Source organism: Alosa sapidissima, chromosome 17 (assembly GCF_018492685.1).
Source record: "Alosa sapidissima isolate fAloSap1 chromosome 17, fAloSap1.pri, whole genome shotgun sequence".
NCBI lineage: Eukaryota > Metazoa > Chordata > Actinopteri > Clupeiformes > Clupeidae > Alosa > Alosa sapidissima.
Window position 1 is genome coordinate 8,749,241 of NC_055973.1, and position 12,863 is coordinate 8,762,103.

At 48.6% G+C, this 12,863-nt stretch overlaps 1 protein-coding gene across 1 annotated transcript in view; it reads right to left on the minus strand.

Moving 5' to 3' along the window:
• zfhx4 (zinc finger homeobox 4) overlaps positions 1-12,863 on the minus strand; it is an 89,620-nt gene that overhangs the window by 56,847 nt on the left and 19,910 nt on the right. The window contains 2 exon segments of the mRNA XM_042067816.1: positions 5,180-5,682; positions 7,147-9,809. Of these exon segments, the coding sequence (XP_041923750.1) occupies positions 5,180-5,682; positions 7,147-9,763 (3,120 nt within the window). The 5' untranslated portion in view covers positions 9,764-9,809.

Consider the following 12,863-nt stretch of genomic DNA (forward strand, 5'->3'; position numbering starts at 1 on the left):
CTCCTGTCCATTTTCGACTCACGCGGGGTGAAATGACAGTTGGATAATTAGAGGTGCATATATATGGGGCATTTGATTTTCAAATGAGAGCGGGGGGAGACTGACCTGCTGTAATGAATGTGCTATAATGGCACACTTAATAACACCCCCGTCAGAGGGGCAGCCATCTTGCATTTGGACAAAAAAGAGAGAGAAAAAAAGATGATTCTAGCAAAAAGGAAATATATTCATATGTACAGTATCTATATCCATTCATATCTATCTCACACATTCACACACACACACACACACACACACACACACACACACACACACACACACACACACACACACATACACACACACACACACACATTGAGAAATTGAGATGAGACAATCGTAAAAGTGGCTGTTGAAAAGAGAAGTATTTTTTTGATGAATCTGAAATTCCTCTCCTCCTCCCATCTCCTCCTCCTCCCTTCTCTCCCCTGCTTCCCTCTGCTCTCGTCTTTTAATTTCCCCTTCTCATTTCCCTGGCCGAGGCACTGGTGTTGCCATCCGTATCAGGGATAATGAGATGGCCTATCTGCCTCTCCCCAGGGGGAGAGGAGGGGGCTGTGGAGGCAGCGCAGTGCCGGCCGTGGCGCCGGAGTCGCCCGCGCAGTCACCATCTCTCCACTCGCTCTCCCACTCGCCTCTGTATCTCTCACTCATCTCTCCCTCTCTCCCTCCCTCCCTCCCTCCCTCTCCCTCTTTCTCACTCTCACTACGGCTGGATGATAAAGATGAGCATTATGTGTGCCCTGGTCCCCCTGGGTCTACAGAGAGATGGGAGCGGGTAGGGAGAGAGAGAGAGAGAGAGAGAGAGAGAGAGAGAGAGAAGAGAGAGAGAGAGAAAGAAAAGGGTTAGAGAAAGAGAAGGCAGGAGGAGAAAAAAGGGAGGAGACAAAATAAATGGAAAATTGTGAGAGAGGAAGAAAGTGGGAGAAACAGAGGAAAGAAAGAGGAGAACAGGAAGGTGGTAGAGGACAAAAAGAGGTGGAGTAAAGGACTGGCTGTTGCCTTTGTGGAGGACAGAAAAGAAGGAGGGATACAGATGGAAGGACGTGCTTCTATGGGCCTGGTACAGTGCTATGGACTGCTGAGGGAGGACTGGGTTGGGGGGTGGGTTTTGTGGGGCATTGCTGTAATTAAGCAGCTCATAGACTTATGGATGAGAATCTCCCTCCCCTCCCAACTCCCCTTACCCCCACAGGACTAAAGCCTCATCCAGCTGAGGAACAGGTGCGCACTGGTATTTGCATTCCCCACCCCCGCACACACGCACACACACACGCACACACACAGATGCCTCTCTCCAGCTCTGTGTAGGGCCTTCGTTCAAACACACACCGACCATGAACATTCTTGGCTTTAAATGACCCGCGTGCTTCCCACTGCTAAATCCTCCATTCCTCTCCCTCTCCTTCTCTCTTGTCTCTCTCTGGGGCGGTGCAGGTTTCCTGTCTCTCTGCGATGGGGCGTTACGCCCGCCTTTGAATGGCTCTGACAGATTTACTCTTCCCCTACATCTGTGTTTATACCTGTGTTTATTAGTCATAATTATATCATACCAACGCCAATCACCACTGGACACGAACTAAGCAAACAAACCAACGAGCGCAAGTCCTGCTCTGAGTCAGAAGTCGATATTATATATGTTTTCAACAAGCACGTCATGACACAGTGTGTGTAAAAAAAACCCCAAAAAGGCTCCACGTCGTGCCTTATAGCTCCACTCCTAAAGGTGGATTAGAGGAATAGCATAACCAATAAACAGCCATGCTCGGCGTATTAGAGTGAAGGTGAGTCACTTCCTGTGTTCTCCTGTGGTGCACTTGCGGAGAAGAGAAGGGGAGATTGTGCTGCTAATGTAATATAATCTGGACCCTTTTAAAATGTCTGGAAAAGCTGCCATTTGAGTTCCCGTTCTCCAGGAACAAAGCAGTAATAAAATCCTGAATATGCTTTTTGTTTGTGTCTTCAATCGTTTCTCAGCCATAAAGATATTCTGTGTTCCATGACCATATGGGAAGGTCATCAACACTTTGTTCTTTTGTGCGCTTGGCCAAACGACCCACTCCCATGTGCCTTTCACCTTTACACATAAAAGAAGAGGTGTTTTTCTGGTCAAATAAAGAAATCTTTTTTATATAACTTTACTACCACATGTCTCTGAGTAAAATAGTCCCATTTCTGCCAAAGACATTAAACTGGCATCTGTAAAACAGATTTCCTCCCCTCTCACGCGTGAAGGTAGGGGTGGATGGGTGAATGCATGATGGCTGGAGGACTAACCGTTCAACCTCTGTCTCGTCTGGCTAACCCCCCCCCCACACACACACAGTTCAGAGACTTCACCTGGCTACCATTCAGCTTAACAACTGACACATGAAGAGTGTCAGCTTGGGGCGGCCATCTTGTGTTCCTGCTTTACCTATTGGTAAACCGACACATAATGACTATCATGTGTGGCCATCGTGTGAACTTTCCCATTTTCCCGTCTCTCTCTCTCTCTTTCCCTCTCTCACCCCTATCCCTCCCTGAGCACAAACGTATTCACCTCCATATTAAAATAGGAAAGCACAATTGCCACGCTGGCGTAGGATTTTCTCTCAATTCAGGCCTAAAGAATGGCACCCCTCTCCCTTTTTAATCCCAAATGTGCCTGCAACAGCCACCTGCTGTTCTGCCACATAATCATCCTGAGACAATAAATGGGTTAAAAAGGTATTATGGCCCGAGCGCAACTCAGATGGCCACACTTCACAGCAATTCTGCTCTGTGGGCATAAATTAAAGAATGGTTACTTTGTGTTGTTTCAAACACACACACACACACACACACACACAAACGCACACATGCACAGATGCACACACACACACACACACACACACACACACACACATGCACATATCCCCCCCCCCGGCACACACAGACACACACATGCACATATCCACCCACACACACTCTCTCACACACACACTCATACACCAAGTGCTACTCTGAATGTCAACAGGAAAATGTGAACTTTCTAGAATCGCTGGAAGAATTCTGGCACTGAAACGGTGGCTAAGTGGAGTTCCAACCGGGTCTGGAGTGGCGGTCAAGGGCAACATCTGGATCACTTTTATGCCCAGCCTAAAAAGGACAGCGTTGCTGACCCCCTCAGCACATAGAAGTGTGCAAACAAAACGCTCTCTTTATGTGCATGTGCCTGTAGCCATGCTAGTGCGTGTAGTGACCAGTGCTAGCTACTTTGAGCTCACAGGCCTCAGCAATGCCCTCCTCACCTCCTAATCTTCAATCTGCTTGTCTTCCAACATTATCAGCAATGCTCTTTGTTGCCATGGAATCTTTTTTATTTGCTTAGAGAATTAGCGGAGAACCCCCCCCACTCACCCCCAACCCCCCACTCCCTCCACCCCCAAATAGTCCCTCCTGTTTTAAACTGCTAAGGATTTCAAAACATTCCCATGGACCGAGGCTCTTTTAATTCCACGCCGGGAGAAAAGGGGGGAGAAGAAATCCACATGCGATTCTTTGAGGGCTTGGTTCCGTTCCCGCTGACTTCACTGGGAGAGGGATTTAGTCTTTGTTGTTCAGTCGCTAACGCAACATTACTAGCACTGCATGAATACATGAGGAACGTGAGGGGGGCCCGATGCTCCGCAAGTCTTCTCTGACCTTTTCTACTTGAAAAGACTTAAAAGAGGAAAATCGTAAAAAATGAATATTCTATGGACAGCGGTGTTTTGTGTGTGTGTGTGTGTGGGTGAGTGAGTGAATGTGTGTGTGTGTGTGTTGGGGGTATTTTCTCCTGTGTTCTTTAAGCTCCTCAGTTCAAATAGAGTTCTGTGGATATTGTTGCTTTCATTTCAGAAATGAGGTAATAAAAACAGCATTTCATTATGACTACAAGACTGCCAATTTACAATACAGGCTAGCCATTGTTATGGACTAAATTAATATTTCAAAACATACATCCACAGGAGGGTTATGGGTCCCCTTTGCCAAAAGCGGCGAACGCTTGTCAATAGATCCTCATTATGTTAACACAGTTTATCCTGAACACTGTTCTAATGAGCCTGGGACATAATGCCTGCTCTATGATTTCAGGATGCCAGTATTATTGTCTCAGGCCATCACACCAACCCAGTAAGTCAACACCAGAAAGCACTTAAGCACAGGAAGAGACAACAGTGTCACACAGACACACACACACACACACACACACACACACACAGACACACACACACACACACAGATCATACACACACACATACACACACACACACACAGACACACAGATCAGCTATCAGCTGAGGGCTTGACTTCATCAGGCATGAAAACCATAAAAAAGAAGTGATAATAATAACAACAGAAAATTACCCTGAGAATATTCATGCACTGAAATGGAATGACCAGAGCTTTAATGAAAACACAGACTGCACTAAAAATAAACCCTGACTCCACCTCCTTCTCTGATACACAAATAAGAGACAGTAAATCTGTCTTTCCCTACATTTCTCAGACACACACACACGCACGCAATTAGTGACTCTTCTAAGGATATTTTTGAAAGCTTTAAGCAACATGTCACTCAAGAGATGACACAGTCATTTCTTTTTCCCTTTTTTGTAGTGTTACTGAGGTGAAGATTTCGAAAAACAACAATTACGGCTCAGCTTGCTTTGCTGTTGCTTATCTGTGATGTTTTTTTGCGTTCTGTGGAAGAATTCAATTAAGTTTGATTTCCAAAGGCATCATGTAAATGACCTGACTGGCATCTTACTGGTTTACAGGAAAAGAGTGCTGAGAGAGGTTGTGTGTGTGTCTGTGTGTGTGTGTGTGTGTGTGGGGGGGGGGGGGGGGGTACAGGGGAGCAAATTACATTTACAGGTCTGCTAATGACATCTGACATCATAAAAAGGCACTCGCAAAACCCCCCACAGCTTTCCTGCTCCACCAAAGAGACTACCAACGCTCTATAACATCGAGCGGCTACCTAACGCTAAAAATAATCTACATTGTGCATTTAACTGTCTGCTGCACAATAGGACAATGTGTTTTTGTGTATATTACTGGATGTTCCCACTGTCACGGCACTTGGTGGGAGTTGTTGGGGAGCGTGTGTAGGAGAGTAAGAAAAGCGACTCACCTTGTAGAGTTTGAGAGCCGCCTCGTGCCGCTGGTTGGTGGTGTGAAGCCGCAGCTTCTCCACGCTGTTGCTGTAGTAGTCGCAGGCGTTGCACTTCAGGTGCACGGGGTTGCCGATGGCGATGCACTTTAGCCTCCACTGGTTGGCCTTGCCGCCCTCCTTGATGTGGGCGACCAGCTGGTACTTCTGCATGTGCTTGTCCGTCTTGCAGTGCAGCTGGAAGTTGGCCTTGAGCTGCGTGTTGTAGTTGCAGAGCTTGCACTGGTAGACGTCGCCGATGAGCGCGCGCCACTCCTCCTCGGGGAGGGCGCGCTCGGCGCTCACGTGCACGCTCAGGGCCTCCAGGCTGTCCGAGGTGAAGCGGTTGCACACGGCGCACTGGAAGAGCTTCAGCTGCGGGTCGCTGATGCAGGACGACAGCTCGCCGCCCGACAGCACCGACAGGTCGTCACCCATTAGCTGACCGCTCGCCAGACGGAACTCCACCGGCACCTCGTTATTTACTGTAGAGAAGGAGGGGGAGAGAGAGAGAGATAGAGAGAGAGAGAGGGAAAGTGAGAGAGACAGATAGAGATAGAATGAGTATGTGTGTGTGTGAAGGAGGTTTGTGTTTGTGTGTGTGTGTGTGAGAAAGAGAGAGGAAAGGGAGAGAGTATGTTTGAGAGAGACAGAGAAAGAAACGCAGAGAGAGAGAGAGAAAGACAGAAGGGGAACGTCAGATATACAACAAGATAGAGTGTCCATGTGGGTGTAAGAGAGTAGAGAGAGAGAGAGAGAGTGAGTGAGAGAGAGAGTGAGAGAGAGAGTGAGTGAGAGAGAAAGAGAGAGAGAGAAAGTGCAGGGGAGGGAGAGAGGAGGAAATCAGAGATAGGAGCGAAAGAATGAGGGAAATGTAGAAAGAGAAAGGGGGGATTTTTATTATTACATGAAATTAAAACGAGACAGAGAGAGAGAAAGGGAGAGAAAGAGACTGGTGTAGGGCACCCACACAAAAGGATTTGATAAAATAAAGCCTTGTGTGGAGTATGGCTTCTATAAAGCTTAAACTATAAAAAGCTGTAATAGGATTGAATCAGGATCAATTACAATCACCCCTTTCAACTTCTAAACTCCCTCATCAGATAGCTTTAATTACTCCTTCCAGGCATGCCACTCCTCAGTTTGTACTTCTTTCCCCCCCAAAGACATGAAAGCTGATCAATACAAAAGAACCGGCTGTATTTTCAGCCTCTACAAAAAAAAAATCTTACATTCTTTCAATTGTAATTTACTCTTTTGATCACCTCTGTTCTACAAGGGAAATGGATCAGTTTTCTGACACCGAAAACCGCGACTGACAAATTCAACAATTATAACGGTGTAATGCTTAGCACCAAATTAGTCGTCACTCAATAACTCATGTAATGTTTTTTTTTTTTTTTTAAAATGGGAAAAATGCTCCTGAGAGAGATAGATTTGCAGCTTCAGAGAGGGATGTAGAGCCCGACATGTCATTACACGACAGTATTAACACAGAGGATGATAAATGCAGGGTGACTGTTTGGTTGCAGAATTAGAAGCAGGAGCCTGCGCATCTGTCACACTATGACCTGCAGGTTGCGAGTGCCGTAGATGAGATGAGAGTGAGCTGCTACTGGGTCATTGTTTAAACCACACCTCTCCAGATCTGCTCCCTGACACAACGTGGCCTTTATTTATTTATATTAAATATTTTTTTTTCTCTCCCTCTCGTCGAGTCGAGGGGTGGATTAAGTTGACTTAAGAAAAAAAAAAAATTAAGAAAGGAAGATTAAGAATAATTCTCATGTGGTGGAAAATAATCATGTTTTTAATCAAGGAGAAAGACAGGGGACAATAATGGCATCACGGCCACTATGAGAGAAAAAAGGGAGAAAGAGAGAGAGAGAGAGAGAGAGAGAGAGAGAGAAAGAGAGAAAGAGAGAAGAGAACTGAGGCGTCAGGCTCACCGAGGTTGGGCCCGAGAGCAGCGGCCGTGGCGGGGTCAAGCTGGAAGGGGCTCATCATCATCTGCTGCTGCTCGGACGCGGCGTTCTCCAGCTTCATGCCGGTCAGCCCGATGTTCTGCGCCAGGTAGTACTGGTAGAGCTCGGCCTCGGCCGGCGCCAGGCCCAGGTGCAGGTTGTGCTGGATCTGCTTCATGTTCTGCTGCAGCAGCATCATGTTGTGCATGTGCTTCTCACTGGTCATGTGGATGCGCAGGTTGCGTGCCACGTTGGTCTCGTAGTCGCACACCTCGCAGCGCCACGTGGGCTTCTGCTTGGGTTTGGAGGGCGAGGGCGCGCTGGCCTGGCAGGCCGCCGCCAGGCTGGCGCTGCTGGGCACGACGGGCGCCGCGTGGTTGAACACGGGCTCCACGCCGCCGTTCTGCAGCGTCTGCACGTTGTTCAGGTGCTTGTCGGACTGCATGTGGATGCTGAGGTTGCCTTTGGTGGTGGTGGAGTAGTTGCACACCTCGCAGCGGAAGGGCTTGTAGCCGCACGTGTAGCTCTCGCCCCGCGCCAGCCGCGGGTGGGCCTGGCCCGAGCGGCAGTAGGCGCACGAGCTGCCCGACTCCGGGTGCTTCTCCTTCATGTGGGCGTCCAGCGTCTGCTGGTACTTGTAGTGCCAGTTGCACTTGGGGCACTTGAGGGTCTTGCAGGAGTTCCTCGAGTGCATCATGGTCATGTGGCCGCCGAGCGAGCGCGACGAACCCAGGACGGTGTCGCACTTCGGACACTCGATGCCGCTGCCCCCACTGCCGCCGCTGCCCGGGGAGCCCTCCCCGAGGCCCGGGGTGCCGGGCGTGCTCGTGGGAGTAGCTGCTTGCTGGCGCATGGGGCCCGGGCTCTCGTCGTCTCGGTGACCCAGGTCGTTAGGGTGCGAGGGCGGCGTGCCTCCGTCCCTTGCCCCCAAGGAGTCGGCAAACTCTTTTCCGCTGCCGTTGGCGGAAGAGTCGTTGTTGCTGTCCCTCGTGACAGCAGTCGATTTCGTCTTCTCAAGCTCGTCGGAAACAGTCGCGGAGGACGGAGAAGTACCTCTTTCAGTATATTTTAGCACACTGGACAGTAAAGGAGAAATGCTTTGGTTTAAGAGAGGGAAATCTTTGCTACTGGTACTATCCGCTAGCTGGCCCGTGCCGTTGTCCTCGAGCTCGTTCGAGTACGCGTCTTCGTCGTCCTCGGCATCGCCGGACTCGCCGGGCTCGCTCTTGATGGGGAACTCCCCGTTCGAATGCAAAGTGCTAAGGTCCTTCTGCCGTTCACAGTTGCTCTCCTGATCCCCGGCTCCACTGCGTGGTGACGAGCGCTGGACGGACGCGGAGCTGGCCTTCACTGCCGCAGCCGACGCTCCCCCCAGGTTCATCTCAGCCTTTGGCATCTGGGCGTTCCTTGGCGACTGGTTTGCCGACGACACAGCAGAACTCGCGCTCCCCTTCAGGAAGGCAAAACCAGCCTGCAAAGAATCACCATTTTCAACATGAAAAGCATTCCACAGACCACGAAAGCCAGGGTCAGGACCCATGAAGTTTGCAGTAGAAAAATGGGGTAACACAGAATTGGATTTTTTTGGTTCCAGAAAGCTTATAAGAGGTTCTTTGTCTTTGCCTATCCCCTGTATGATGGCAGAGACATACTTATTACTAAGGAGCTTCTGCTCCTCCTCGTTGAGGGTCATTCGATGGTCATGCACGGCATGGGTTACAAATGACCTACTATAACCAAAAGACAACTTGCACAAGAAACACATCAGAATTGGTTTCCTTTTCCCATCGCTAATGCAACCATCGAATTTGGACAAGTCCACATTGTTGGGGACATCTTTGGACACACAGGTGTTTTTGGCAGCGCCATCAAGGGTTAGATAGTCTTTCTCACTCTTGTGTCGGAGGTCGTAGACACGGAAACTGTGCAACACAGGACCGACTCCTGCAAATGCTGAGGTATTTGGGAAAGCCTGATCGGCCGTAAATGGTTTCCCGAGGGATGAAGCGATGTGAAAGGTATTGATCACCTGTGGGTAGAAGGACATTGGGGCAGCGGCAGACTGCTCAGTCTTGTCCCCCGCAGCAGTCTGAGAGTTTGGGTACAGTGCTGGGGAAAAGAGGCTCTTGGCCTCCGGCTGGGCTATCTGGCTGCTTTCTTTGGAGTCCTCGAGAATAAAAGCGGAGCCATCGGGCTGGTAAACGATCTCTCCCGTCAGGTTCTCCACGTCACTGTCGTCCAGGTCGCTGGCCTCGCTCTCGTTCTCGTCCTTGGGAGGAGGCAGGCGGGCGCTCGGGCAGTGGTGCTCCATGTATTTTTGTAAACTTGAGAAAGAAGTGGCACATTCGTTGCAAGGGATCTCTTTAGCTGAAGCGACCGGGGCGACGGCCGCATTCTCCGCCGTGCTCAGTCCAAACGCGACCTCTCTCAGACTCTCCTCGGCCGTCCTCAAGTTGTCGTTCGTCGGGTTGTTTTCCTTGTCAAGCTCCATCCCAGGGACTTTCTCGGGCACCTCATTATCAAGATGTGTCGTCTCACGTAACTTTGATATCTTAGGCCCATTTTCCTGTCTTGAGAGAGAGGGAGAATCACAGGTTTCCATGGCAATCACTACATGAGGATCTCATCTCATCCAGTCTGTCAGGGACCTGGATTGAGAATAAAAAAGAAGAGAGACAAAGAGAGAGGACATTAGGAAAAAAACCCATAATAGAACTCTTCACATACGGCAGATATTTCAATACCAAATATGGACAACTGCTCTCAATGCCCAGCTGTCAATGTCTTCAGTAGAATGGTGTCTACATCATTTTAGTTTCTTTAACAGTTCATGTTATTAAAGCTACAAAAGAAATACTTGAACCTAAAGCAGATGAGAACCAAGCTGTTACTCAATTCTGGATCCACTACACCACAACAGTTCAACAGCTTACTCACAGTGACTTTTTGTGTGAGAGAAAAGATTTGAACCATTCTTTCGTCTTAAAGTATTCTTTAGTCATGGGGGTTAGTGCGTCTATGTGTGTGTGTGTGTGTGTGGAGAGAGGAGGGGGTGCACACACACACCAACAGCCAGAGAATCAATTCAGCGATTCACTGCCACACAAAAGTCCCATGAAGGCTCTTCATTAAAAGACTGTGATTAGAGAAAATCACCCACAGGGAGGACGAGCTGGGAGAATTCAAATCATCACCACTGTGGCTCAGAGCAGCCGTGCTTCTTTTGGTCTCTGCCTTGCTCCCCAGTAAATCAGCTTACTCGCAATCTTCCCTCGGTGAGGCTCCCACAGCAGGTATCTAACAAGCCCTGATTAAGTGTCCATCAATATTCTAAATTCTGCCCCATGCCCCTGCAGGATGGGTTCGTCTGACAAGCCCAGTGCTGGCCCACAACTCAACATTAATATGGAGTGCACCCTTTCCAATCATCCTCAGCAACCATTGCAGGAGTTTTTCCCTTCTATTCCTCCCTTGACAACGAAAATACACACACTGAGACACCCCCCCCCCCCCCCACACACACACACACACACAAAAAGAACACTATTTGAAATACCACTGTGATGTTATCAATCCTGGAAGGCTGCCCATCTCTCAACCGTCTCCGCTTCAATCAAGCCCTCTCCAAGCCTTCACAAATCATACGCAAGCTTGGATGATGAAAATCTTTCAATCATCTTTTTATTTTCCCCCTCTCTCCTTACCTCCTCCCTTCCTCCCACTCTCTCTCTTACTCACTCACTCTTCTCTCTTTTTATTTCTCTTTCTCTTGTCATCGTCTCTGAAGCTGGAGCCAGAGATGAGCCCAGTCTCTCATAGCTGGGAAAGGAGACTCAAGCCCTCCACTTCGGCATCAGGAGCGCACAGATAGTATGGGAGGGGTGTTGGGGCGGGGGGGGGGGTAAGTTGCCCCCTTTCGCCTCCCACTGCTACCCAGCCCCTCTGGATACACACAGGCCCAAACAGAGGCTCCACCCCAGGCCCACCCTCCCTGCTCAAAGGCAGGCAAAGTAACAGGGGTAACAGGGTGGTGGAGGGCCAGGAGCCTGAAACCCACTCAGTGCAGCCACCGCTGTGCTTTCAATTAAAATGAAATACAGTGCATCCCTGCACAGCCCACCATTTTTAACAAACAAGGTCTCTGCCAAAATAGCACCAGCCCTCATTAGCCAGCACGCTCAGTGGGAGGAATTAGCTAATTGAGGACAAGAATACAATCAGAGAGGAAATAGCTTGTTTTCATGGCAAAATAATGAAATATATACAGTGAATAAATGAGGAAAATGGAGGAAAAAATTTACGATGAGATGAAAATATTAAACAACGAGAGCAGCCATGCCCTCTCCACCTTGTTTTCAGAGTCTCCCTTTGCTGCACAACAAAGTAATTTGGGGATTCATTTAAAACAACCCTTGGCCAACTGTGACTTGTGGGGAGGCCCAATGTATATTAACTACAGGAATGAAATAAAATGTTCTTTTTTTCTTTTGTTTCTCTCTCTCTCTCCGTCCCTCCCCACCCTGGCCTCTAATCAAGTCTAATCTTGAGCGAAAAAGAGATCGGAGCAGAAGCCAACGGAGATTAGGGAGAGACTACAAGTCATTTATGTTTGTGCATGACAGATAAACTGTCAGATTAATCAGGGGAAAATGAAACATTACAAAGGCAGATGAAAATGCAATTTTCCTGAGCTGAGCAAACATGAAACGGAGGTTACCCACACAACAGGCAGCCGAGAGTTAGAGAGAGAGAGATGGAAAGAGAGAGAGCGCAAATGAGTGAAGGCTTCTTCACCCAATGCCAGAAAGACATTCAGAGCCGCAATTAGCTCGAAATTAGCCCCCATTTGCATCCAGCTCCAAACATCAAGAGGGGAGCCAGGATGGGGCAACGTTTATGCAACGCGAGAGGAATGTGTCTCCCAAACACACACTTTGGCACGAGAAGCTGGTGAAGATTACAATGTTCTCCTCTGATAATTTCTCTCCATCTCCCCTGTTAAGATCACAAGGTAACATCACAGAGACAGCAGCTGTGCCTCAAGGGCTTATGGGCGCTGCGTGCGTCTGTGTGAGTGTGTGTGTGTGCATCTGCCAAACACACACACACACACACACATACACCACATTCCAGTGATGTTCTGGGAGACTCCATGGCACATCATAAAACAACAACCTTCTGACAATGCACATAACAGCCCTCTTTCCCTGCCTCTCTATTGTCAGGCGTGCACACCCCACTTCTATGTGATTTGTTTCCATTATATTTCACCCTTTACATTTATCAAAGGCTCAGGGAAATGATTCGCAGATGGAGCTACACTCAACTTCCTCAGTCTACTCACTCAGGTTGTGGTGGTGGTGGCAACGTCTCACGCGCCTCTGCTATCATCCCAAAATGAGTTGAGTCGTTTTTTTTTTGTTTTGTTATGGTACTGGTCTACACTACTTAGCACCTCTGTGCCTTGTAAAACGCAGACCCACAGGTTTACTTGACGCAGCTTTAGACATAAAAGACAATCTGCTATTTTATTTTTCTAAATCATGCACACTTCAAGTGCTAGGATGCCTCCGTAGAGGTGTGTTGCGTGACGCTTCTCTAGCGATGCCTGGGAATCATTACATCACAGTGAATTATGGACGAGTGCACAAAGAGATAAAGAGCTACACTTGTTTTGATGCCAGACATCTACCCGCTGACGC